We start from the raw sequence: 27,928 nt of genomic DNA on the forward strand, positions 1-27,928 counted from the left end.
AAAAAGAGGTGTATTCGGGTGTTCTATGTACTATTTTTTGTTCTTGCAACTTTTTTTGCGAGTTTGATGTGTTTTCCAAATGTTAAAAAATCAATTGCCAGGTGCCTCATCATCATTCAGTGAGTGATCCCGTAATTAGCATTTCATACGAGGAAGAGGACGGACGGGGAGAGCCATGCAGCCGGGCCCTGGCAGGTGCAGGCCCTCAGGGTGGGGGCGAGGGACCCAGGTGGGCTGCGTAGGACAGTTGCGGGCAGCTGGGGGGCAGAGATCTTAGTGAACTTCCAGTCACACTTGAACTACTCGCTGATTTTTGCAAAGGGAGCGATTCTGTGGATCATTAGGGCCCACGGTCTGTCTTCCTTTCTCTCCTCTCTCCTCTCTCCTCTTCCTCATCTGCCCCGTCCATGGTAAAACTGATGCAATGACTCCACTCCCCCAACTCACAGACTTCCCACACTGGGAGGGACACTGACAACCCTCTCGTCCACCCTCTCATGGGATCCACGAGAAATGGACGGCCCTGAAGTCAGTTTCCCCACGTCCACTATTATGTGGCAAAGGAAGCGTGAGAGTCAGTGCCCGAGACGCCCTGAGACAACCCTGCTCGCTCTGCTCAGCCTAGCGTGGCATAGCATTATGATGATCTTGTCACGAATATTTTCTTTGAGGGCTGGGGCACCGATTCAGAGGAGTCTAAGAGCTGCAGCACGACACACTAGAAAGAGTTTTCCGCTGGGAATCAGTGTATTTGGAGCTAATTGAATGAACCGGCTGGGTGGCCTTGGGCAGGTGGCTTTCCCTCTCTGAGCCTTGGTCTCTCCATCTTAAAATGAGGGAGTTGATTTACTCAAGAGTTTCTTATCCTTTTTGAGGGGTCATGGACTCCTTTGAGGAGCTGATGAAATCACTGGACCCTTTTTCAAAGATGTGCACTTGGAGATGCACATAATCTCCAGAGGATCACAGACACTGGAAACCCACCGAAGCCCCCAGCTTAGACCGTCTCCTGATACACCTTCCAGTTACCAATTTCTCAAGGCCTAAAAGCCATCAAAACAGAGTCAGTGGGCCCCCAGTGCAGTCCAGGGCAGAGCCCGCTAGCCTTGTGTTGAAGAATTAACCCATCCATCCCCAAGTCACTTCTTGGGCTCAACTCTGCCTGGCTAGAGATGTTGGACCAACATCTTAAAGTTACCTCCGGGAGACACATCTATGACACACCATGAAAACGGCTTATGTCAGGGACCGTTCGCTCCTTGCCTTCAGCTGGAAAATTGCTTCCTTTGGCTGCAGTCATGCCCTTTGGCCTCAGAGAAAACAAGCCCCTCTCGAAATCGCAGGACTCCTTTCAGCCAATCGGGATGAAGAGACAGCCTAGCAACTCGCTGGTCATCCGTGTCGCATCCAATCAGCATGAAGGAAAGGCTGCTGGGCAAGGCTAGACTAACTCAACTTAGACCGGTCCCCCAGGGCGTTACTGGGGAGAAAAAATAGAGCGTTTAATTAAGCTCCACATGCCAGCAATCCACTCCAATTTTCCACTTCTAATTGAGTAAAGAATTTCCACCGGGCATGTAGAAAGACACTCTAGAACCTTGTAATGAGGGTGAGGGGCTCAACTATTTTTCTTTGGTTTGGATGCCCGGCATGGGAAACAGAGGAAAATGGAGATGCTGCGTGGAAGCCACTCACAGCGACGGGCAGAGCTGGAGTGACGAGTGACTGCACTGGGCACACAGCACTGAAAGGGTCTTCATCAGAAGAGGGAGGGCCCATGTGGGGTGTGGTGTGGGTCCCAGGGCTTCCGGTGCCTGTCAAGGATGCCTCCCTGGTCCTGGGGTGAGCCGGCCGCCTCAGTTCGAGGGGCCGGGGATGGCACTGACTGGAAGGGGGAGGGTGTCTAGAAATTTGCACACCCTTTTAAAAATCGTTCCTTGCAAATGCGGCACTTTGGAATGCAGAACTCTCCACCCACATGGCAGCCCTGGGGGTGTTCATGGAACCCCAGCCAGAACACCACAGATCTAGCCCAGCTCCTGAAGCTGACAGAGAGGGAAAGGCCCCAGGGTCACAGGTGGATTATACAGGGGGTGGGGCCTTTCTTTGTGTGACTGGCCGCTGTGCCACTATGCAAAGACCTTTCTCGGTGAAATGTCAGGATGGGGGTGTTCCGCAAACTCTTGGGGGTCTAGAGGGGTGGGGACATGTGCCCCCATCAGCTGGGAGGGCACCTGGAGCAGTCAAAGGGAACGAGGGCCCCCCACAAGGTCAAGGCTAGTTTGAAGCTAGATGCTGGTGTGGAGTGCTCCCCTGGGCCAGAGCCCGCGGCTGTGCTGACCCCAGTGTTGAGGTCAGGGGAAGGTGTGTGCCTGGCCCGTAGTAGGCCTGTGCTAAATGCCAGGGGAATGAACAAGCAGCAAGTAACTTGTCCTCAGTGATGAAACGCTGATGCGCTTACACAGAAACTACATCAGATCCCGGCCCCCGCCCTCCTCACCGTCACCCATTCGCACCCCAGCGCACTTTCTCCAGCACATTTACAGCCAACAGTGAGTAACTGTGTGTGGCCACGTCACCTGTGGGAAGTGCCATCGAGACCTCTCCGGGTGTGCCCTACTGGGGAACAAGAGACGAGAGGCCAGGACCTGGCACCACCTTGTACAATTCACAATGTGGAGGAGATAGGCCCTCATGTCTTGCCTGAGCTGCTCGGTCGCTCTCTGTTCCAAACTGGGCTTCTCGCATCCCATGGTCATCATCGTCTTCACCAACCACACCCTCAGTCCGTTCACATTGCTCCTTCCTCTGGCGTCTCTAACATCTCTCCATCCACCGAAGAGTCCAGATCCTCTGCACAGCATCCACAGCCCACCACCTGCTGTCCCATCCCTCCTTCTAGCTCGTCTCCCCAAACATCCCTCCGCACTCTCCCCTCCTGCGTCTTTGTGAAGCCCTTTGGGAGCTGACCTCTCAGAATTCACTGCTTTTTCCTCTCTGGTCTCAGTATGCACCGCCTTTATCTCTAACGACCTGGGCCTACATCTGTCTCCTACACTGGATGCAAAGGGCCGAATCTGCCAGGGAATGAATGGATAAATAAATAAATACATTTAAATATAAGCTGAGGACGTCTATCCTCTGGCATCAAGGGGCCTGGTTTGGGGAGCTGGCAGGGGGCAGATCTTAAGGCTGCCCTCGCTTCTGCACTGAAGTGACACTGCGTCCATGGTGGCTTAGCTGAAGGTGGAAAGCCGAGGTCCCTGCAGTGCTGGAGGAACCAGCAGCAGGAACGGTTCTCTCAAGGGACAATGCAGTGCGCTGCAGGAGTGAGCCTCTGCCAAGGCCAAGGACTGGATGATTGGAGAATGTCCTGCCAAGAGTCCAGTTGGCCAAGGAGGGCCTGCTGTGCTGGCAGGTGACGCTCCTGCCCAGGTCCCAGGTGTGTCAGGAGGGATGGGAGACCACCAGCCCCCACTGTGGGATTTAACACAGAGGCCAGTTCTGCCCTGTTGGCTAAGGGCTTCCAGAGCTGGGGGCGGGGAGGCAGCTGCACTAGGAAAATGCCAATGTGGTGGTGAGCGGAAGGAGAACATGTGGACGCCCACTGGAACCAGGAGAGGCTGGGCGGGGAGACCCGATCAGAAGGGCTTGCGGCGACTGGAACCTCCAGTTCCTTGCAGTGGGGTGGCCCAGGATAGAGGGTCCTAGGGGAGGAATAGAATTCTGTAGGCTTGCTTCTGTGGGCGTCTGGAACCCAGCTTCAGATATTGAAGACTGCTGGGAAGCAAATGAGAATGAAGGGAGACCCGTCTAACCCAGCAAAAGTGGCTATGCTCAGCCATGGGCAGGCAGAGAGGAAAAGGCAAGCAACACAGACAAGGTCAGCCTGGATGGTGGTGACCAGGAGGGTCAAGAATCACACGGATCAAACATCTGTGTCCTTGAGCCCCTCTCAGCTTCTGGAGCGTTCCCTGAGTTCAGGAAACATACCACCCAAGGGTCTACATGCTAGTATTCTCCAGCCCCTGTCAGCCAAGGGCGATGGGTGGAAGTTCCAGCGTATCCACGAGGATTTGGAGTTAAATGTATGCGATGGGCGAGGCGGGTCCCTCCAGGATCATGTCGTCGACATCACTCAGGAGTTGGTGTTCACTGGCCGTGGCGACGTTTTGCAGGCGGCGGAGGCGGGCCTGGAGCTGCTCCTGCTCCCTCTTGAGCTCCAGGTAGGAGTGCGAGAAGGTGTGGAAGATGGACGTGGCTGGGAAGGCCATGATGAGGATCCCACTCAGGATGCTGCTGAGGGCCACCATCTGGCCCGGCACGCTGCGCGGGACCATGTCTCCGTAGCCCACGGTCGTCATGGAGATGACGGCCCACCAATAGGAGGCCGGGATGCTGGTGAACTCCAGGACCCGGCCGGACTCATTCTCGGCCACGTAGACCAGAGGGGAGAAGAGGGTGACGGCCACGCAGAGGAAGAGGAGGAGCAGGCCGAACTCGCGCGTGCAGCGGCGCACGGTGAGGCCCAGCGTCTGCAGCCCCAGCGAGTGGCGCGCCAGGCGCATCACGTAGAGGATGCGCAGCGCCCGCAGCACGCGCAGCGCCAGCCCCACCTTCTCCAGGTAGGAGCTCCCGCCCGGCCTCTCGCCGTCCTCCTGGGGCTCGTCCGACACCGCGAGGGACACGTAGTAGGGGGAGATGGCCAGGATGTCGATGATGTTCAGGGGCCCCTGGAAGAACTGGCACTTGTTCTGGGCCTGGACAAACCGCAGGCAGAACTCCAGGGAAAACCAGGCCACGCAGACGGTCTCCACGATGAAGATATAGTAGCATTTCTGAGAGCACTCACCCTGGAGAGACAACAAATGCAGGGTAGAGAGTGGGCGGGCACCAGCGCTGGACACGGGGCGAATAACCAGGCCGAAAAGCGATTCCATGTATCTATATGGAGATTGATATCAGTATAGATAGATAGATATCGGCTTATCAGTATAGATATATATAGAGGTGGATATAGATATACATTCCATATATTAAATGTATTCTGTATATATTCTATATATATCATATAATTTCTCTATTCTATGTTATCTGTCTATCTCGATTGAGCTCTGTGCTGTAGACCCTTAGTTGTCCCTTTTTACAAAACCCCCTTTTTCCATAGCTCTCAAGTTGTGGCTGGGCACATGGCCGGTCAGCTGGATCAGAGGCCACCCTTTCTAGCCTCCCTAACAGCTAGGTGTGGCCAGATAACTACGTCCCCACCTACGGGATGTAAACAGAAGTGATGGGTGCCACCTCCAGTTCCAGAACTTACGATGTCCTCGTGAGTTCCCGCACACTCTTCTTCCCCGTGAGCCGCGTGCGACAACCCAGATGGCCCTGCCGCCCAGCTCAGAACCGGCAGGTTGGACCAACACCCCAGGGGAGGGTGGAGCATCCCAGGGGAAGGTGGAAAAATAGCTGGGTCTCGGAATGAGCGCTGCCCGCTCCCCTTGATCCTCTTTGCCAGAGAAATCAGCTTCTATTTTGTTTAAAGCCGTTCTATCTCAGGGCCTCTCTGTTACAGCAGCCAAGCTTCACCTTTACTGAAGGAGCCCCTCCTGTGTGCCAGGCACTGCTTTGGTGCTGTCTCTGAAGCCCCCCAGCGATGCCGTGAGCGGGGTTTTGACCTCGCTTTATGGCCCAGCAAGTGGCTCCGGCAGCTCACGTACACAGTAGAAACCCTCTCAGCCACTGTACTCTGTCTTGTAACTTCCTTGCCCACCATCCCTCATTCATTCATCCAACAAAGATGGATGGAGGGCTCGCCACGTGCCAGGCCCCCAGCTGGGCCCTGGAGGTACAGCAGTGGAGAAGCAGACCTCATTTCTGGAGACTCAGAGGCTAGTGGGGCACAGAGGGCTCCCTTGTCCCCAGGGTGCCCCTGTGGCACGTGATTGCAACCGTTCACACGGGGTCTGTTTCCCTTGGGAGATTCCGGCCAGGCGGGCACTGCAGCGGATTCTGTGTTGTGTCGGTCACACCCCCTGCCCCTGGCTCCTGACAGAGAGCGCCACTGGCCCCTGTGCTGCTCGAAGTGTGGTCCTCAAATCAGAAGCATCGGCCTCCCCTGGGCGCTTGTTAGAAACGCCAGATCTTGGGCCCCACCCCACCCCTGTGGAATCAGAATCTGCATTTTAACAAGACCCCCAGTGACTTACGTGCACGTTAAAGCTTGAGACTCTCCCGTCTGGGCAGTGGCTCTCAGCCTTGGCTGCGCATTAGAATCATCTGGGGGCTTTGGAAAATCCTAATGTCCAGGCTAGCACCTCAGAGATTCTAATTTAATTGATCTAGGTTTGAGCCTGAGCAGCAGAATTTTCCAGAAGCCCCATAGATGATTCTAATGTGGAGCCAGAGTTGAGAACCTGACTCTAAATGTTACATCTGTATATCTATGATGGATGAGTGAGTGAATGACCAAAGCCAGTTGCCTGAGTGAAAAGCAGGATGTTGACAACTGTAGTTTCTTTGGATTAAAAAGCTCTGAAGTGGAAAAAAGAAATTATTTCCGGTGCCTGGGCCCACAGGAATACTAAACCGCATTTTTTTTTTTGAGCCCATGGTTTTTTTTTTTTTTTTTTTTGAGGAAGATTGGCCCTGAGCTAACATCTGTTGCCAATCTTCCTCTTTTTTTTTCCTCCCCAAAGCCCCAGTACATAGTTGTATATCCTAGTTATAAGTCATTCAAAGTTCTGCTGTGTGGGATGCCACCACAGCATGGCCTCTTGAGCGGTGCTAGGTCTGTCTCCAGGATCCGAACTGGCGAACCCCAGGTCACTGAAGTGGAGTTTGCGAACTTAACCACTCAGCCACAGGGCTAGTCCCTAAACCTCAATGTTCTTTACATCTGTCCACTGGAGAGACACAAGCTGGTCCATCCCATCTCTATTTGCCTGTCCAGGGCCAGGCCTTGACTGCTACCTGATCTGCTGAAGGGGTCGGGGGTAGTGGGAGTGCTGTTGAGGGCGTGGAGTCCAGAGTCCCTGTGACCCAGGCTCAAATCCCACTGTCCACTTACTTGGGCAAATCATTTGTCCGCTCTGGACTTTCCATTCTCTGCTCTGGGAAAGTCACTGTGATGGAGGGAAACGATGCATATAGCGTGGATGCAGCACTAATGGAGATGGCACATGTAAAAGTTTCGGGCTGCTGCACCTGCCGGCCCATGAGCCCTGGGAGCCGTCTTTATGAGATGGTCATAGACAGGAGCATGCCTGAGCAATGTAAGGGTAACTATACCCTCCTTCTATTGCTGGATGTTACAGGAAGCTGAGGAAATTCTGCAATGCACTGAGAGGCCTTTGCTACAACACCTTGGGTGTGCTCCAGGATCCTGGAAGGCTCAGGAGTTTGGGATCCCAGTTCCCCATTCCTCCTAAAACTTTGCTGCGTGACCTCATGTGGTCACTGCCCCTCTCTGTGCTTTAGTTTCTGATGAAGAGGTTGGAACAGAGTCAGTGTTTCTCAAAGCTGATTCAGAGCCCCCTGCAGCAGAATCCCCCAGGGTGCTTGTTACAAAAGCAGATTCTTGGGCCCCCATGACAAAAGCAAAACCCTAGCGCGGGGCCCAGGAGTCTGCATTTTGGCAAGCCCCGCAGGTGGACTCGGAGGCACCTGGAAGGTTTTCAGACTCTGGACCAGATTCTCCCTACAAGGCCTCTTTTGTCGCTGACTTTCTGGGAGTTTCCCCCTCCGCTCAAGAGCCTCTTGTGGCCTAGGAGTGACCTTTCCAGACCAGACCCTGGGGCTCAGGAAGGTGTCTCCTGAGAGACAGAGATGGTTCTGGCTGGCATTTGGCTATTCAAGGCATGCACCACCCACTCCCTCCCCCAGCCTGGCCCGCCGCCCCCTCCCTGCACTGCAGCAAGCGCTCTGCCGAGTCAGCCCCTGCACTGCTGCTCCGCTCTGCATCCTTATACCAGCCTCCTGGCACTGGTCCTCGGAGAAATGCCCCATTAGCGGCCGGCGGCGCAGGGGTGGCGAGGATTTATGGGGCTCGGGCTGAGGAAATAATCCCCAGGCCAGCCAATATTTGAAGAAAAATACAAAGGAAGGAAAGGAAAAAGTTATTTTTTCTCTCTCCGAGGAAGTTTCCGGTTGTATTTTGTAGATAGGGTGAACAACTCATCCTGGTTTGCCCAGAACTTTCGAGATTTGAGCACAGACAGTTCCAGGTCCCCAGAGCCCCCTCGGTCCTGGGCAAACCGGGATGGTTGGTCACCCTGTCGGTGGGCTTGTCCCCGGTGGGAAGAAGGTGAGCTCTGATTCCTCCGTGCACTGCAGAAGGCGAGTCAGCCCCGAGGAGGTCAGAGGTGTGAGTGATGCAGCCGACAGACGGCTCTCATCACAGGATGGGGGGCAAACAGCCAGACGCAAAAGAGGATGCACGGTCTGTTTCCACGTGTGCAAAGTTCAAGAACGGGAAAACTCGAGTGTGGAGGACAAAGCCACCAACAGCAGCTGCCCTGGGCGGGTGGGGACTGACTGTGAGGGAACATGAGAGAACGTTCCTGGGTGGCGGGAATATTCTCTGTTAAACAGGGATGTGGGTTACACGGTGGATCCACCTGTTAAATTGTACGGCTAAGATTTTTACGTTTCGATGCCTGTAAATTTTACCTAGAAAACTGTAAAATAAAAATAAAATGAATGATAATAATAATAAACAATTGGAGGTGGGGAGAGGGTGCAGAGAGAGAGAGAGAGAGAGAGAGAGCGAGAATGGCAGAATGTGGACCACGGTGGAAGCTGAGTCATGGCTACTTGAGTTCATTACATTATTCTGTTTACTTTGTAAATGCCTGAAATTTTCCATCGTGAAAAGTTAAAAAAAATCGGAGTCGGAAATCAAAACCACAGTGAGGTACCGTTCCATGCTCATTAAGATGGTATGATTGTAAAGACAAAAAAATAAGAAGTGTTGGCAAAGATGCAGAGAAATTAGAATGCCCAGACATTGCTGATGGGGTTGTAAAATGGCTCAGCTGCTGTTGAAAACAGGTCTGTGGTCCCTCAAAAATTTAAATATACATTTGCCGTATGACCCAGCAATTCCACTCCTAGGTACCCGAAAGAACTGAAAACATTCATCCACATAAAGGTTGTACACGAATGTTCACAACAGCACTGTTCACGACAGCCAAAAAGTGGAAACAACCCAAATGCCCACCAACTGATAAATGGATAAGCAAAATGTGGTCTGGCTGTTCAATGGAATATTATTCAGCCATGAAAAGGGATGGAGCTACATTTACATGCTACAATTTGGGAGAATGAGGAGTAGCCGGGAGTGTGTGTAGCATTTCTTTTTGGGGTGATGGGAATGTCCTGGAATTAGACGGTGGCAATGGTTGCCAACTGTGTACTGAAAACCACTGATCTGGGCACCCTAAAAGGGTGACTGTTAGTGTGTGTGAATTATATCTCAATAGAAAAGAGACCAGGGTCCCAGTCTGAGCAGCCCAGTCAGTGCCGGGGAGGCCGTGAGCAGGGGTCCCGCAGCCTTGCCCCGATTGCTTTCCCAAAGCTCCGGAGCAGAGCTGCTCCGAAGGGCTCTGGGGTCAGAGGGCGGGCAGGGCTTTCCGAGGGCAAAGCTGCTGGCCCTGGGGGTCTGTCTGGACTGGCGGATGGCTGCGGGTGCAGAGAGGGCCAGTTCCAGAAATTCTAGCTGGGAGAGACTCCGGTCTGACAGCCTTGACCTTGGAGCCTTCCTTGCACCCTTCCGTCTCTCAAGAAATGCCTGCTCCTCCTTCCGAACATGGCCAGAATCACGACTTCTCACCCTTTCCTTCAGAATATGGCCAGAATCAGCCACTTCTCACCCCCTCTTTCAGAACCTGGCCAGAATCGCCCACTTCTCACCTCCCCTGTAGCTCAGTGCTGGTCCCACGGCTCCGTTCGGGAGCTTGTACCTCCCTGCCCCTCCTCCCCCTTGCCTGTGAATTCCATCCTCTGTGCCTCTGGCCCTGGCCTCAGGTCCCGGGCTGTTTCCTCCGAGACTCTCTCGGTGCCTGGCCGCCTGGCCGTGCTGACTCATCTCTCTTCCCGCCTCTCCCCTCCCCGAGAGCCAGTTGTCTCCTGGGCCTGTGCCCTCTGCCATCTCTCTCCTCCTTTATGTCCCTCCCATGATCCTCTCCCCACAGCCCCCTCCCCTCGAGCCGCAGTCCCCCTCCCCTCCCCTCGGCTCCCACCTCCCAGCTGCCCCCACGCCCCCGCCATGGGACACGGGGCTCTGACAAGTGTGTGGAACCGAGCAGATGGGGCGAGGAATGGGGCATGGAGATGAGGGGAGCGTGACAACGCAGGAGGAACAGTGCGAGGTACAGTGAGTCAGGAAAGGTGGGCCCCATTCGGGAAATGGGGAGTGCTTCTTGTTGGCTGGGATATAGGGAAAAAAAACCCTAAAACCTGAAAAAACAGGGTAAGAAGAATTCCCTAGAGCAATTACCAAATGTCACCGAACACAGAGACGCTACAGAGAGTGGGTCAGTTCATTATGGAGCTGGTTCACGACCCAAGAAAGGGACAGGGGTCGGGGAGAAGCTGGCTCCAGCAAGAGGCCTTTTATTAAAGGGCAGGGAGGCTGGGAGGTGGAAATTGCAGCCCCAAAAGTGACGGGTGCCCAAGAGCTCCACTTGGTCTTTAAAAGTCTCTCTATGCTCTCCTCCTCACCTTGGCGAGATGCGAAGCCACAGTGCAGGCCGAGAGGGGAAGTGAGGAGCAGAGCCCGCAGGTCCTGCCCTAAGCGCCACCGCGGTCCTGCAGCCACCGAGGGCACTTTGCAGTCCGCTGTGATGTCTCTGTGCAGTATCTGTGAAAGCCCCGAGCAAACCTCTGGGGCGGGAGCAGCTCAGGTGGCAGGAGAAATGAGCGAAGGCTGGCCGGGCAGGTAGAGAGCGGGTTTGCGCCTGCGCTGGTCGCCCCTGGGTCCCCAGCATGGAGCAGGCCCTCGGACAGGGTCTGTTGAATGCATGAGTGGATGAAGGATGGTGACAGGCACTGGAAACGGACAGAGACGATGTTTGAACCGACTGACCGCTGGCTCGGCCGTTGCCGTTTGTGTTCGAGGAAGCCTGGAGGTGGACGGGTGGAAGGAGTGTGAGTCCTAAAGGGTGGGTAAAAACACAGCGAGTGTGTACTGTGTGCAGCACACGGTAAATGGGATCGTGCAGTCCTCAGCGCCACCCTCTGAGTAGGTGTCATTATTATCCTCCCTTGTAGGTGAGGAAACAGAAGCACAGAGAAACAGAGCGACTTGTCCAGGGCAGAGCTGGGATTTGAACCCTGGACCAGCCAACTGGTCCAGATTCTGGCTCCTTTCCAGGACGTGACACTGTCTGCTGCAGTTTGGGACGTCTTGGTGGCAGTAAAGAGGAAGAAAGACGTCAAGAGAAGGGGAGCAGCGAGAGTTCAACTGCAGCTGACCACTGAGCTTCGGCCCCCCTAGAGGGAGGGGAAGGGCTCTGACCAACAGAGCTGCCCGGCAAGGGCCGAGGCCACACAGAAGGGAGCTAGGAATGAAAGGCAGGGTGATCGTCGTGGCAGAGGGCTCGGGCAGAGGGACGCAAAGAACTTGGGAAGTGGCAGCTTTCACCACTGGATGAACGGATAAACAAACCGTAGCACACACTGATGATGAAATATTATTCAGCCGTAAAAAAGGAATGACATGCTGACACCCGCTACAACACGGGTGGACCTTGAGAACGTGAGGCTCAGTGAAAGAAGCCAGTCATGAAAGACCACATGTCCTATGATTCCATTTATACGACACGTCTGGACTAGGGAAACCCATGGACACAGACAGCAGATGGGTGGTTGCCTGGGGCTGGACGGAGAGGAACGGCGAGTGGCTGCGTGATCGGTATGGGGTTTTGTTTTGGAGCAGTGGAGATGTTTTGAAACTTGATACAGGTGGTAGCTGCTCAACATTGTGAATGTGCTGAATGCCGATGAGTTGTCCACTTTAAGCTGGTTGATTTTATGTTACGTGAATTTCACCTCAAATTTGAAAAATGGATCAGGGATGCTCAGAGTATAAGCTCCAACAAGGTACGAAATTTGCCTTGTCTCTAGCACCTGGGAGTATGTACTCAGTAGGCGCTCAATAACTGTTGTTGAGCGAATGAGAGGACAAATGTGATTCCCTGTTAACTAGCTCCTGATGAGCGGATGATGATGACAGCTCACTGATCGGGCACTTCTTATGCGTCAGCATTTTCCCAACTGCTTTACACGCATTGCTCCTGTAATCCTCACCGTAACTCCTTGAGGAAAGGGTCAATTGCATCCCCATTATACAAACGAGGAAACTGAGGCACAAGGAGGTTAAGTGGCTTCCCCATGAACACTGAGTCAGTCAGGGGTGAGGCCAAGATTCAAACCTGGCTCGTCTGCACCCTGAGCCGTCATGCCGGACAGAGAAGCACTTACAAAGTCCAGCAGCCTCAGAAACTCAAAGTGCTGCCACGGCTGAGGGTCTACACCAGAGGCAGAGGGACCCGGCATTGAAGGCTTGTGTCATGGTGTCGCAAGGGGTCAGGTTTTAGAGCCAAGCAGAGGTGAGTTCCAATCCTGGCTCTGCCCGTTACTAACCGTGAGCTTAAGAAGGTGACAACACTGCCCTGGCCTCAGTTTCCTCGTCTGTACAATGGGGAGTGATGACATCCACTTTGCAAAGCCGCGGCAAGGACCGTCAGTCCATTCCATCCAATGCCAGCCTCACGCGAGCGCTCGTAAGTGTCGGTGCTTTCATCGCCTCGGGATGAGCTCCTCCCGGGGGTCCAACAGAGTCTGAATGCTCCCGGAGGGGCTCAGGCACTGGGCTCCGTCCTGTGGGCACGGCCTCCTCCCTCCTCCGTTTTAATTTGCAATCTCAGGCAGGGACCTTTCACCCCGACGGCTAAGTTTACTCCAAGGGGTGTTGCTGTGAGCAGTTAGAAGAAAAAGAAGGAAAACTGCTTTCTTTCTCCTGTCTTCTAACTCTGAAGGAGAAGCTCTGTGGGTCATAGCCCCGGGGTGTTGTCCCCCCACGAGTCAGTAATTCATCTGAGCAGATGCTGCCAGACCCCTTGGGACAACTCAGGCCCCTTCGCCTCCCAGGCACGGCCGCCCCCCAGAAGCAGCTGGCCGGAGATCGTTAGCAGCTGGCTCACTGGCTCTGGCCACTTTCAGACTGACATCCCCGAGGGCGCATCAGGGAGAAGAGAGCATCATCTTCTTATGTAAATGTGAGGCGCACAGTCTTGAAAGAAGAAGACTGCCTCGTCCTCAGCCTCCCGGCTCTCTGAAACAGACACGCTGTTTCTGAGGGTCGCACCCCCAGCCTCTCCCCGGATCCAAAGGCGATTTCACAAAGTGAAAGGAGTACAGAGATGCCACTGGCGTGAGCAGCAGCCCCTCTGGTCCGGGAGCAGAAATGGCTGCCTGACGCCTCGGCTCAGGCTTGGGGCTGCCCCGCTCGGCGTGCCTCTTGCCCACCTCTGATCTGATTCCCTGAGTCCCCGTTAAGCCAAGCCTGGGTCACACCCCGGGTAATTTTCAAAGTGTTAGGCTCTGAAAGGATCCTGTCCCTTTGCAGTGTCTAAATCCTGGCTCCCTGGAAATCCCTACGAGGAACAGGCTTGTGGAAACCTGGGGTTCCTTCCGCAACAGGGATCAAGGGCACCCGTGGGGGCCGGGGGCCGGAAGCCCCTTGTGTCTTCCTAATCTTTTTACTGCAGTGTCCACCTGGAAATATTTCTGTGAATAAGCAGGCTCTTAAGTCACATGATTTTGTGCTAAAGAATGAAAAAAATGCCTATGGTTGGAGCTGTAGCCCTCTCCACAAGGAAAAAGCTGTTTGAAAGTCAAAAACATTTTGGTTGGTTTGCTCTAGGACAAACATTTATAGTTTGGACAAGATACATTTCATTCAACAAATATTCATTGAGAGCCTACTCTGTGTGAGGCACAGGCTTGTTCTCCATCTAAGTCCTTTCTATCTGGAAAGTTCTCTGATCCTACCATATTACCCTGGGATATACTTTTAAGGGAAGAGAACTTACGTGGACTGACAATGGTTATGGGCCATATTTAGGGTGCACTATCTTACGTATGTGTTTTGTTTATCGGCTCCCTCCTAATGTGAGCTCCGTAAGTTAGGGTGATGGGGAGCCATGGAGGAGCATGGAGCAGGGCAGGAGCAACATTTTAAATTAGGAAACAATCCAGTTCTCAGTCTGAAGCTCCCTAATAACCCTCCCAACAAAATGTTAGATTCAGACCATCTGGCCCCCTGGGGGGGAGGTCTTTTTCCATAGCTCCCTGGAAAGAGAATGCAGGAGTGGGCAAGAAAAACTTTTTGCTCTGGCCTCCTGGGGCAGAGTCACTTAGAAGTCGACTCCTGTCTGAGCTCCTCATCCGGTGAGACTGACTGAGAGGCTCAGGAGTAAAGTGACAAGCACGGAAGCTGAGGGCCCAGAATCTTTGCCATCGTCAGCATCTTTTCTCTGTAACCCCGAGGAAGCTGGAGTAGCTGGCTGCCCCCGAGAAAGTGGGCTCGAGAAGGCGGGGGCTTTGGGCCTGGCACAGTGTGTGGCCCAGAGCAGCTGCTCAGTAAGCACACGGTGAGTGAGGGAATGTGTGGACTTTCATGGCCACCCTGCCCATTTACAGAGGAGGAAACCGAGGCTCAGAGAGGTGAAGCAATTTGCCTGTGGTCATGGAGCCAGGAGAGGCAGAACTGGGCCCACCGGGCCCACTAAGACCAGGGGCAGCTTTGTCACTATGCAAGCCTCACCATCAGACGCAGGGCCGCCTTGTGACTTTTGCAGGCCCTGGGCACTTCTGCCTTCATGGGCTTCTTCCTCCAAAAATCACATTAGAAATTATCTTTTACAACTGTGTCTATCGGTCTAAAAATGAATACGATCCATGCTAGATCCTAGTCAATCTTTCCCTTGTTTGAAAAGAAATGAGAACATTTCTGTGGGCCCTAAGTCTTGTGGGCCCTGGGCGCTGTGCCTGATGGAGAAATGGCCACTCACCTTGTCCTCCTCGGCCCTCAGGTCGGGCAAGGTGCTGACACACAGGCTGACCGCCGTGGTGGCCACGAAGAGGATGGACAGACAAGCAAAGAGCTTCCCGGGCAGCCCCGACTGCGGGTTCTCCACGGTCTCCCGCAGCCAGTGCATGCAGAGCCCCCAGCGCGAGGCGGCGGCGGCTGGGCCACCCGCGTCCCTCTGCCGCTGCAGCGCCTCCTCCCTGCGCAGCTCGGCCAGCTCCTCCAGCCTCTTGAGCAGCTCCCGCAGGCAGCACTTCTCCAGGTTGGCCTCCTCGATCCCCCAGTAGGTCAGCTCCTCCCGGAAGGACAGCACGCACATCTCCCGCAGGAGGGCCAGCTTGCCGGCCGCCAGGAAGCTCACGATGGCGCCGAAAGCGTTGGGGCTCCTGTCAAAGAAGAACTCCTGACTGTCCTCATCGTAGTCGTCGCAGAGCTGCGCGATCTCCTCGTGGTTCCGGCAGAGCTTGAGCTTGCTCAGGCGGCTCAGTGGAAAGTCGTCCAGCGTGCTCCAGGGGAGGACGTACCTCCGGCCCCCGACGTTCACCAGGATCTCCTTCTTCAGGTCGGCCGCCGGGGAGGCGTCCCGGGCGCCCACCCGCCGGGCCCTGCGGTAGTAAAGGCCCTTGATGGACGGCGGCTCCACGGCGCCGGGCAGGAGCGGGCTGAAAGGGCTGCAGGAGCGGGAGCGGTGGTGCCCGGGAAGCAGGCTCCTGTCTCTGGAAGGCACAGGCATCGCCAAAGAGGTCCTGGCACCCAAAGGGAAAAGAGCAAGAGAACAGGGAGAAACCGATCTCAGGGCAGAGTCCTAGATGGCACGGACATTGCTTCACGTTCGCTTTCCTGCAACTGCATCGGCATCATTCATTCTTTTAATCCTCCATCCAGCACGGATTTATTGGGCACCTACTATGCACTTGGGGTCCATCAGTGAACCAAAGGAGAAGAGGACATCCCTTTCCTGGTGGAGCACATGCTTCTATCTCAGGAGAATCTCCCTGGAACGGGCATTATGTGGATGGGGACCTGGGGAGCGCAGTCCTGAGCTGGCCAAGTCAGAGCTGTGCCACTTCCAGGCTGTGTGGTCTTGGGCGTGTGGCTTAACCTCTCTGATCTCAGCATCTTTCATTCCAATGATAAGACTCCTACCAACCTTGCAAGGGACAGTTGGTAAAAATAGAGGTTAAGAGGGTAAGGGGTTCTCAAGTTCACAGCCACGTTCTGATCCCTTACGGACTGCCACCCCATGTGGGTTACTCAGCCTCTCTGAGCCCTTTGCTTCACCAGTACAGCTGGGGTCATTTGAGCATCCACCTCATGGGGCACAGTGGGGGTTACATGCAGTAATATGCATGAAGTGTGCATTAAGAACACTTCTAGATGCTTCTGACATGCCAGGCACCCATCTACATGCCTCCCCCGTGTTAGCTTGTCTCAGCAACCCTGTGAGACGGACGTCACGTCCCCATTTTACAGATGAGGAATTGAGGCACAGAAAGTAACGAATGAGAGATGTGACTGCTTAGCACAACCTCTGACTCTCAGGAGAAGCTCCATGACCGTCACCTCCTCCCTCTTATTTGCTTTCTCATTTGGAGGACTTTGCTGTCAATGACAGCGCTCCTCCACGCTCACTGGGTGCTTGCCTCGGCCCCCCTTGCTGTGTGACCTTGAGCCAGTTATTCCCCCTCTCTGGGCCTCACCCTTGTTATCTGCAAAATGAAGGGGCTTCTAACGCTCTCTCCATTTCAGGCCTATTTGGGACGCTTGACTTAGAATAAGGGTTTCAGCTTTTGCCCATGCCTTCAAAAAATCACTTCCAGAATCTCTCTCATCCTCAGCATCCTGCAACCATTTCCTATGCTATTCATTCCAGGTGGAGCTGTTTCCACAGCATCTATAGCCTTACATTCCAAGATGCACTCCACTCGAGAGGGAAACTCAGCAGCCGAATGGAAATCAAAGTTCCTCTCAGTTTCGGAGCTGGTTGGATTCCGGCAGAGAGTGAAGAGTTGAATCACAGCCCGTGCATTTCACACTTGCTCGCCACACAGCATTCTATCATTCTGCCTGCCTTCCTTTGTCTACAACGCACGGCCAGAGGAAGATGAGCAGCCTGTGGAGAGAAGGGTGTTTTGAAATCCGGGGAGTCCTTCCCAAGCATTCTCATCCTCCCAGTGCAAAAACCCAGACCCATGGGGCTGAAGTGGCTCATCCAAGGTCACACAGCAAATCGGAATCCACCCTGGGACTCTGGCCCCCAGTGGGGCTCTTTCTAGAACCCCCCCAAACTGCCCTTTCTGCATCACTGCACAAACCCAACTTTGCAATCTACTGCCCCCCCAAAACAGCCAGCACGCAAGCTCTTCCAGAGCGTGGGGAAAGCGAGTCGCTCAAAACACCACTGGGACCGAGGATGCTGACCTGCGTCCTGCAAACCCCCACCCCAGCAGCCCACACGAACTTCTTCCCCCGAAGTTTAACTCACCCTCCTGTCTCAGGGAGCCCGTTTCCAGCTGTTTCTCTGCTGGGCAGGGGGAGCCCATGTCTCACTGCCCAGGGGAGAGATGGGTTTGTGGTGACGATGAAAGAGAAGAGAAGAAAAATCTGAAACACAGCAGTTTCTGGCAGAGTTAGTTTCCCGTCTTTCTTCCCTTGCCTCCTCCAGAACCCAGAAGTCCGTTCATTCTGCATCTCTCTCTCCAGCAACTGCAGGACAGCCCTGGGGGTGGGGGGGTGCGGTGGGGTTTTTAAAAGGACCCAGAAACCCTTGGCCTCATGAGAGGTGAGGGTCTGAGGGGTTCATGCTAGCAGGGAGCTGAACCAGCTGTCCTGCTTCGGCAGCGGGCTCTGCACTCCGAGTCCCACGGGGACAGCCAGTGTGGTCCTGCAAGGGGGGGTGGGGGATGGGAAGGGCTTAGAAATAATCTCTCCATCAGCCAGGCAGCAGGCAGCCTCAGCCGCCGCCGCGCTCTGCCAACCGCCTGGAAGGCAAGGAGAGCTGCGCTCGCCTCCCCTCCCCTCCAAGAAGGAGCGCAACTCGGCAGGAGCAGAGGGCAACTTGGGGCCAGGCCGGCTGCAGCTGCCTGGCCCTGGCTCCTGAAGGCTCGTCGCCCGGGGTGTGCCGATGCCGGGGAGGAGCTCAGGTCGAGGCTGCCGGAGGAACTTTTTGCTGTTTTTTATCAGCCCAGGCCTGGGACATGTTCAGACAGAGAAACCCAGTCTCCGGGCTCTGGGTGGGAGTTCTGGAAGCTGTACGATGGACCAGGAAGAGGCGTGAGCCTGGAGTCACACACACCTGGATCCCCGGCTCCAATGTGAAGGGCTGGGTGACCTTGGACAGGTGACTGAGTGCCTCTGAGCCTCAGTTTCCTTGTCTGTAAAAAATACGAGAATGAAAGGTGGTCGGAGGATGGTCCCACCAGAAGCCGCAGCGCAGGCTCCTTCTGTGGGTTTGGCTGCAGGATGGGGGTGAAGAGGCAGAGGCACAGTTAGTTCCAGGACCTGGGTCCTAGCATCGGCTCTGTACTGCCTTGCTGTGTGTCCTTGGTCAGTCACTTCACCTCTCTGAACCTCAGTCTTCTCACCGGTCAAATGAGGACAGCCGAAGCCGTGATGGCTAAAATTGCAAAACCTCTTCTCACGAAGGTGCTCAATGTACATCGTCTCTCCTTAATTTCCTTAAGAGGTTCTGAGGCCCAGTCTCTTGGCTTCCAAAGCGGAGTTATCATTATCAGCTCCATTTTGCAGATGAAGCCCCGAGGTCCAGGGACGAGCTTGCTCGGGGTCACCTTGTTGAGTGGAATCTGCACTTAACAGAAACGTGGAATTCTGATGCAAGGATCGGGGAGGGAGGAAGGCCTGCCAGAGCCCCCCACGGCCGCCTGGAGGGGTGGCAGGAGCGCGGGCCTCGGTGGGCTCTCTGGGGCCCGGGCAATGGGGATGAAGCCAGGCGGGTGCAGAGAAGCCGACTGAATGGAGGTGGGCCAGGCTAGCGGGTTTCAAATGGTATTACTGGAAACTCGAGGGTTCTGCAGAAATGATTTAGGGGCCTGAATGGAGGGTGACAAAGGGGAGGACAGGGTGGTGAGGCCCCCTGCTTCATCATGGCGGCCCCCCCTGGATCATCTTTCCATGGTGAGTCTGTAAGTGTAACCCAGATAAATGCCGTGGCCCACATGGCCCAGTCTCCACACTCAGCCCACTCACAGACCCCAGGGCACCTGCTGGTGATGGAGGTGCTCTGCCCTGTTCCCCTGGCACCCAGTTCTCTCAGACCCCGTGGCTACTCCAACGCCTCTCATAAACCGGACTCCAAAATTATCTTTCCAGCTCACGCTGGTTGTCTTGCCCCCTCTCCTCTGTCTGCCCGCCTCCCCCAGCTCTTTATTACTTACTTTGACTTAACAGTTCTGCCTAAATCTCCTCCAACCTGTCCTCCTGCCTCTCAGTTCTCTTTGCATCCTGAGTGCATGGGTTCAAGTCCAGAATTTACCACTTCCCTGCTGGGTGACCTTCAGCAAGTTTCTTAACCTCTCTGTGCCCCGATTCCCTCATCTGTGAAATGAAGATGACAGCTCCCACCTATTGATTTGTTGTGAGCATTGAACAAATAAATTTATGTTTATAAGGTGCTTAGAAGAGTGTTGGGATGAAGCAAGGCCCACTTAAGTGCCTCCTGTTATTATGATTATTATCTTCAGAATTCTAAGTCATGCAAGAAAGATTTTGTTTGGAGAAAGGAGTGTGCTGTTAAAAAAGTGTTTTAAAAGGGAGGTTGAAGGGCCAGCCCAGTGGTACAGTGGTTAAGTTCACATGCTCTGCTTCAGCGGCCCGGGGTTCACTGGTTCGGATCCCAGGTGCAGACCCACACACCACTCGTCAAGCCCTGCGGTGGTAGGCATCCTGCATATAAAGTAGAGGAAGATGGGCATGGATGTTAGCTCAGGGCCAGTCTTCCTCAGCAAAAAGAGGAGGGCTGGCGGCAGATGTCAGCTCAGGGTTAATCTTCCTCAAAAAAAAAAAAAGGGAAGTTGAGAGGTGTGATCTAGTCCAAGCCCCTCATGACTCCTAGAACTGAGACCCAGAGAAGAGGGCAAAATTGTCTGAGCGCGCAGGGCAGGCTCGGATAGGACTCGCAGTCCAGTGCTCTGTTCACAGCCCCAGTGCCTTCTATCAGCACTGTCTCTTGCCCAGGCTGTAGGACGGTTGACTTTAGCCTGGTGCCCAGCCCGTCAGCCTCTGCCCCCAGGCATTCCCGGAGCCCTTCCGCAGAGCTTGGTAAACTCCCAGTCACCTCTCAGCTCAATGCCCCCGGCTTCCTGGCCCCAACATTCCTCCCTTCTGTGTACATTTGACCTCAGCTCATCCTGGGAGGTCGCCCAGCCCCCGTGCCTCTCCAGCGTCCTGGAAGTCCGGGATACAGGACAGCCTATGCCAGCCCATCGGCAGCGTCTTCAGAGGGACTGCTGCCTGCCGTACGTTCTGGATAAAAGGATGGGCGCAGGGACTGTGTGTGAGTCTCCTCTGGCTGCTGTAACAACACACACACGCAGCGGCTTAAAACAGCACAAATGCATTCTCTCCAAAATGCATCTTTTGGGGCTGGAATCGCAGTGTTGTCAGGGCTGCGTGCCTGCTGGCGGCACCAGGGGAGAGCACGTTTCCAGCTCCCAGGGGCTGCCCGCGTTCCTTGGCTTGTGGCTGCCTTGGGCGAGTCACCCTCCCTCTTTGTGGGTCAGGAAAGATGGGGAGACGATAGTCCTCGCCTCACAGGGTTATTGTAAGGAGTGAATGAGTTCATGTCCGGGAAGCACAGGTTCTCAGTGCCTGGCACACAGGACACGCTCGATAAGAAATGATTATTTTCATCATCACTATTACTTATTATTACAGGAATCAAGTCTCCTGATGACAGAGCATGAGAAGAGCTGGAGTAGACGGATGCCAGGGTGCCGTGAGCGAGCAGAGGAGACTGATGAGAGGCAGTGTGCCGTTCAATGGTGACTGGCTTTCTGGGGAAAAAAGTCCTTCTTTGTAGTGTTTGCCAATTACCGTGGTGTAAATACTCCTACCGTAAGCAGTTTTTTGCTCTAACAGCATGACCTCCCTGAATGCCGAGTTGGGAAGAGATGCTAATGGTTGGCTCTGGCAAGCCTGTGCCAGTCGACTCCGTCCATCACTGCATACACCGGGGGGGCCAGGGGAGCGCCCCCCATGGTGGGACCTGGGCAAACCTTGACGGGCGAGCAGTGAGCACGTGAAGCAAGGGAGGAGGGAGGCAGGTGGGAATCAAAAACGATGGGCTTCTCTGCTTTGCTGAGGGCTACAGGCTTTACACTGGCCTGGGGGAGCCATTGGCGAGGGAAGCCGGGGTTGCCCACCTTGGAACATTCTAGCACCACCCTGGCGAGCTTTTAAAAAGCTCCCATGACTGGGCCACATCCAGCTCCGTGAACTCAGAACTGCGGGGTTGCAGGATTGCTTCGAAAGTTCCTCGGGTGACTCTGCGTGAGGCTGGGCTCCGGGAACAGGCGCTTGACATCAGGAGGGGCGTGATCGGAGACGCGTTTTCTGGAGCTCACTTGTGCTCGCTCTCCTATATTGCTGGAGGCAGTGTAAAATGGTACCACCCTTTGAAAGGGCGATTTGGCACTATTGACCAAAACAAGAAACACAGATGCCCTCTGACCTTCAATCGCACATCTAGGGATTTATTCTGCAGATAAGCTCGCACGTGAGTGCAAGACGTGTGTGTAAAGATGCTCACTATGGCATCGTTGGTGATAGTGGCGGATTGGAAATGACCGAAATGTCCCCCATCAGAGGGCTGGTTGAATAAATGACGGTCCTATAGGCGAGAGAAACCCCTGCATCTGTTAAAGAGAGACAGAAAAATCTCTCTGTTCTGACGTGGAAGGACCAGCGAGGTGCCTGAAGTGCAGGGTGCAGAACAGATCATAATGAACGCTCGAGTCTGGGTGAAAACAGACAAGAGGGGTGTGTGTGTGTGTGTGTGTGTGCAGAGAATATTTGTTTCCAAAAAATGAGTAAAAAACTAGAAACTGGGTTGCCTCTGGGGAGAGAAGCTGAGTGGTTTTAGGAGGGGGTGAAAGGAAGACAGAAATTTCCTCCTCTCTATACATCATTTGATACTGTTTCATTTTTTTAAAACCATGGGCATGTATTGATTCAAAAACTTTTTTTTTAAGTTAAATTAATAGGCATCCTGGTAGCATGGGGAGGAGGAGCCAGCCTGGAAGAAAGCGATGGTTTATCAGACCGGGCTGGAGGAGATGCGGCCTAAACGAGTCAGTGGCTGTGGGCCTGGAGGGGAGGGAGGAGGGGAGAGGAGCCAGAATAGATGGGAGGGACCACCCAGAAAGGGCTGGACAAATAGCAATGGGGGCCCTTCCCTGCCTCCAGCTGGTTCAGCCCCAACCGTACCCCAGCAGGGAGATCTGGTGAGCAGCCAAGGCCTCAGACCCCACTGGAGTGACCTGTTCCCAGTCCTTGCACCACTGAGGACATTCAGCGGGACCTCTTTGGGGAAACTGAGGCATCACAGCGGTTTTTGTTATGGACTTGAAGTAGAAGCACGCTCGGATCATTTACCATGGAGAGTCCCAAAGTTGAGGCTCCTCCAGGATCCAGGAGGGCGACACAAGGCAGGCTGGGGTGGGGCTGTGGGGGAACGCCCCAGTCACGAAGGTGGAAGGTGGGGCCACTGTTGAGATAGCTTCACACTCGGAAGGAAGAGCTGTAAGTCCTGGTTTTTATGCTAAATCTCTCTCACATTCTAAAGGTTGCCCACTAACTCTGAAACTTATGAAGCACCGTGGAGCTGAACAGATGCGTTTCTGATGACCCAGCAATTCCGCTCCTGGGGTACACCCGTGAGAAACTTGCTCACGCGCACTGAAAACTTTGGGTCAAGGCCCTGTTTTATGACAGCCGCAGATTGGCACACGCACAAACGGGAGCCCGGGTAAACGAATCGTGGACACGCACAGGGTGGAATACCACACAGCAAGGAGAACATGCACCCTGACCGTTTGCAACAACACGGAAGAATGTCATAGTCGTTAAGTTGAGAGAAAGAAGCCAGGCACAAAAGAGCAGACACAGCGCGATTCCGTTTATATAAAATTCAAAAACAGGCAAAGCTCGGAGCCGGCCCCTTGGCCGAGTGGTTAGGTTCGTGCGCTCCACTTTGGCGGCCCAGGGTTTCGCCGGTTGAGATCCTGGGCGCGAACATGGCACCGCTCATCCAGCCACGCTGAGGCGGCGTCCCACATAGCACAGCCAGAAGGACCCACAACCCAAAATACACAACTAAGTACTGGGGGGATTTGGGGAGAAAAAGGGAAAAAAAAAAAGGCAAAGCTGATCTATGGTGATGAAACCAGGACAGTGATTATTTAGGGCGGTGCATGGTCGGTTCTGGGGGCTGGCCGTGTGGTTTGACCTGTTCCATCTGGGGGCTGATGACACAGGAGGTTGAATCTGCGCAACAAACTTGCATACTTTAGTATGCATGTTATATTTAAATTTTAGAAGTGTGGCTTTTTTTGCTTTTTTTTTAACAACCGCTGGCATGGAGGGCCTAATAAGACCCATCAGTGGGCTGGATTCAGCCTTGGGCTCCTGGTTACAACCAGGTTGTCACAGCAAATGGCTTTGAAGTGTCCGGGCTTTCAAAGCTGCTCAAGCCTGGAACCTCGATTTTTTTGTCAGTCACTCCTGAACCTGCAGTGACGCCCTGCTCTGTGCCTTTGCCTGGACCCCGCCTGCCCTCCCTCCCTCCCTTCCTCCTGGAATCCTGAGGTCCTTGTGGATGGAGGAATGTCAGCGGTGGAGGTCTGACTCGCTACCTTCCACCTGCCTCCTGCTTTCCTTTTCTGGAAGGGAGGAGAGAGGTGGTTGGATCCTTTACAGCCAGTTAAGCTTTCTGTTTAAAAGTATTGCTCAGGAGGTAATTATCCCCCGTGGAAGATGCAAGCCCTTCCAGAAAGCGAGTCTGTCCTCCGGCGGCCTGCAGAAGCTGAGGGCTGTCAGGGACAGCCTCCACTACAAAGGGACGTGCCACTGCCTTTGAATGCCGGGCAGTTGGCTCTGCAGCTGAGTCCTTTCTATCGGAGGAGGGATGCCTCCGAGGAGACTGGAACGTCATTATACTCTGACTGGGGGATACAGAGCAGAGCAACTGGAACGTCATTATACTCTGACTGGGGGATACAGAGCAGAGCACGTGCTGGGGTCTCGGCTCCCCGCCCCAGGTGCTTGTAGCTTTTTATTATGACATTTTTCAAACCAGCGGGAAAATTGCAAGACTAGTACAATGAATGTCCCTGTTCCCTGCCGAGGCTCGTAATTACTAGTGTCTCATCATATTGGCTTTATAATGAATATATATATATTTTTGAAACATTTCAAAGCAAACTACAGACACTTCACCCTGAATTCTTCAGCATAGACATGGAGAAAAATAAAGATAATTCTCTACATAATCACAAGACCATTGTCACCTCTAACACAAATAACATGAACGATAATTCCCTAATATCATCTAATGTTCGGCCCATAATCAAATTTCTGTGTCTCCAAAATGTCTTTTATCACTGTTTTTCAAAGACCAAGATCCAATTCAGGGTCACATACGACATTTGCTGATCATGTTTCTTGACTCTTTTAATCTCAGACAATCCTCTGTGCTTCCAGCACCTTCTCCCCACCCCCCAGGACGCTGAGTTTTTAAAGACATCAAGCCAGTTGTCTTGTAGACGGCTCCTCCTTCTAGGTTTATCCCATTGTTCCCAAGTGCCCCTCTATTTCTGGAAATTAGGTCTAAAGTATTGATTATGCTCAAGTTTAAATAGTTTTGGCAAGAATGCTTTATCGATGGGGACACGGGGAACTCATGAGGCTTGGCTGTCCCCGTGGATGACACCAAGAAGCATCGTGGGTTAAAGTGGCCACAGAGGATGTCTAAACTCTAAGGGAACATTTCCCTTTTGCAGTTAGCTAGTATTCTGGGGGGATATTTGGGCCTCATCTCTTTTTATTCTTTAGTTCTGTGGCGGAGAGGATGCGGGAACCTGGGGGGTGGCGTTGGAAAGCGCGTGAGAAGCCTCGAGGCTCCCTCCCTCCGAGGTGAGCTCCCAGCCCTCACAGATGCCATTTTCGGGTCCAGAGACAGCACATCTAGCAGTTTCTCCTTCGCAGCTCAGAGAGGGCCAGTCGGACGCACCAAGAAGCGTGGCCAGCGCACCGTTACTACCATCTATCGCTCAGCTCTCCTGTGAACCACACGCTGAATGAAACACACATTTTAGCCCTTCCAACAGCCGGATATCAGAGACAGATCCAATCATCCCCTCAGTCTAGAGATGGAGACATGGAGGCCTGGAGAAGCTCAAGAACTCAGAGCAGGTGAGGCTGGAGTGTGGGAGGGATGCGGGCCTGTGAGGAGGAGCCCTGACAGGGCGGGCGTGGGGACGGGCTGGATGGAGGATGGGGGTGCAGACAGTGAAGGAGCAGGAGGAGGCTATGGACACCCCAAGACTGCCCGTCTGTGATGGAGCAGAAGGAGGGGCAGGAACCCAAATGGGAAGCAATGGAGGAGGAGAGGTTTGCGGGACAGGATGTCATCCTTGAACCCCGCTGCGGGTGTTTGGGAATTTGAGTCCGGAGACCAGAGAAGAGCTGGGGGCTGGCAGTACAAGCGTGAGCATCCTCAGCACCCCCGCCAGGGAGCACACGTCACGTCCAGAGTCCAGAGAGGTGCAGCTGGGGAGGGGAGGCGGGGAGAAGGGGCAGGTAAGCGAGGGGTGACCCTGGAGGCGAGGATGTGGGGAAAGCAATGAATTTCCCCTGGCTCCCGGCCCCGGAGGGAGGACAGAGCAGCTCTGGTTCTTGGGAGGCCTGGAGCGCCCTTGAGTGAAGGGATTTCCCCAGAAGGCCCTGTCCTGGCCGAGAGGCAGGTTCGGGATTCGGGTTTGCAGCAGGTGGAAATGGGCAGATCCTGGGCATCCCCCACCCACCCCGGACCATGAGCCGCTCATGCCTGGTCATAGGGGGCTGGGTGGGATTCTCCTGCCCAGAGAACCCCTGGGGAGCCTTGATGAGGATCCTGAATGCGTCTGGTGGGACGGGAGGCCCTTTTAGGATTTCCCAGGGATTCTCAAGAACCACCTGGCTGAGAGTCTGCGTGGCCCATAGGGTCATGGCACCTTGTCAGGTTGCGAATTATTTCCTGTAAAAGGGTGGACAGGGGCCCCTAGAGGCTCCCCTCCTCCCCAGCCCCTCTCTTCCCCTTCCCTCCCCGTCCCCCCACCAGGAACCATTTGTGCTTGCGCCCCATCCTCACTGTCACAGCGTCAGATGAGCCATCCCGGAAGGACGTGCGTGCTGCGAGGCCTCTAGGGAAAAGGGTATTGCTCCAGGTGAGTCAGGGGTCAGCAGGTCAGGCGGGCTTCGCTCCCAGGGGTCTGCTCAGCCCCTTTAACAAGCTGACGTGTGACGTGCTCCTCCTAGACCCAGGGCTGGCTGGCGGTCCCCTATGTGTCCCCCCACCTCTTGCCTCCTGGGTGCCCCCTTGTTAACAGGCCCGCTCTCTGCACTCTGTTATTGGGGTGCACAGCCTGGGAGGTGCTGGTCTGCAGGGGCTCCCTGGCAGAAGGATTGCCAGACCCTAGGGCCCCCAGGGGAATGACCTGGAGTCTTGGTGATGCCTGTGGCACGGTGGCAGGACTGTTTTCGCCAGCGTCATTCGGCAGAAGTGGGGTGGAAGGTGGCGGGGGTGGGGGAGGGGCCAGGGTAAAACGCCAAATGGCAGAGGTGGGCACTGTTGAGACCAGGAGGCCCGCGCAGTTGGCAGCTAGGAGCGTCCAGGGTGGGAACTGGCAGAGAGAGAAGCAGGCCCATCACCAAGGGGCTCACCATGGGAGGCCTCGTCTCTGTCACCTCCAACTCCTTAAATGCACCCATCCCGCATCAAAGAAGGGCATCGCTTTGCGAAGATGTGGGGACGTGCTTGTTTATTATTGTGCTTTTGAAGGCTTTCGGCTGCAAGGAGCTCAGCTAACCTGCCATCGGGTGCTTCTCCTCACTCACCTGCCTCAGAGAGACCGCTTCAAGACAAGACCCTAAAGCGACACGCTCTTTTCAAGTGTAATGAAATATTCTGGATGTGGCATTGGCCAGTGAACAAATGAAGATGTGAACCATCGAAGTCCGTATTAATAGCAGTGTGTTTTTTCTCAAGATTTAGAAGCTTTGCTTTCAGAATCAGCCATCTCTTAGCAGGTCTCTGAGAAGCTTGAGGGTCCTGGGGTCTTGGGGACCAGAGGGGCCTAATGGAGGCAGGGGAGGCAGGGGGCTTCAGGGAACCAGGAGGGGCTGAGAGCCCGCCGTCTCCAGGAGGAGGGTGGCCGAGGTGGGGAAGCAGTGACTCATGTCCAAGTTCAGGATGTTGGGTGGGTGCGGGTGTGCCAAGGTCCCAGGTACACCTGACAGTATATGGACAAGGTAGCAAATATTTCTGCAACATGATGAAAAACTTGAAAATAAGGCAAATGGCTGCCTTACTTTCAACGTCCTTTCAATGTCACGCTCTAGCCTCAATTAAGAGGCCAGCCCAGAAGTTATTTATATTTAATTCTCTAAGGACTTGTGCTTTTGTTCGACTCTTTTTACTATTCATTAGGGCCCGGAATCTGAAGTGAACATGTTAACTTGCAAATTTGTGTCTGGTAGCGATGAATATGATTTCTCTCTGTTTGCAAAGAAACCTGCAAGGTTATGGTTTCCTTGCCCCGCAGAGCATCTCCACCCAGCAAT

At 54.2% G+C, this 27,928-nt stretch overlaps 1 protein-coding gene and 1 long non-coding RNA gene across 2 annotated transcripts; one reads left to right on the forward strand and one right to left on the reverse strand.

Moving 5' to 3' along the window:
• KCNG4 (potassium voltage-gated channel modifier subfamily G member 4) lies at positions 1 to 17,133 on the reverse strand. The gene is made up of 3 exons (XM_014738506.3): positions 16,998 to 17,133; positions 15,075 to 15,837; positions 1 to 4,853 (listed from the first exon to the last, which is right to left on the reverse strand). Coding segments are annotated over exons 1-3 (1,536 nt in total). The 5' UTR covers positions 17,000 to 17,133; the 3' UTR covers positions 1 to 4,082.
• On the forward strand, positions 4,411 to 27,320 carry LOC106782977 (uncharacterized). Its single transcript, XR_011437417.1, has 5 exons — positions 4,411 to 4,625; positions 20,984 to 21,090; positions 25,313 to 25,519; positions 26,427 to 26,532; positions 27,147 to 27,320. It is a non-coding gene; the product is annotated as an uncharacterized lncRNA (long non-coding RNA).
• Positions 27,321 to 27,928: the final 608 nt, after the last annotated feature.

This window comes from Equus caballus, chromosome 3, assembly GCF_041296265.1.
Source record: "Equus caballus isolate H_3958 breed thoroughbred chromosome 3, TB-T2T, whole genome shotgun sequence".
Classification (NCBI taxonomy): domain Eukaryota; kingdom Metazoa; phylum Chordata; class Mammalia; order Perissodactyla; family Equidae; genus Equus; species Equus caballus.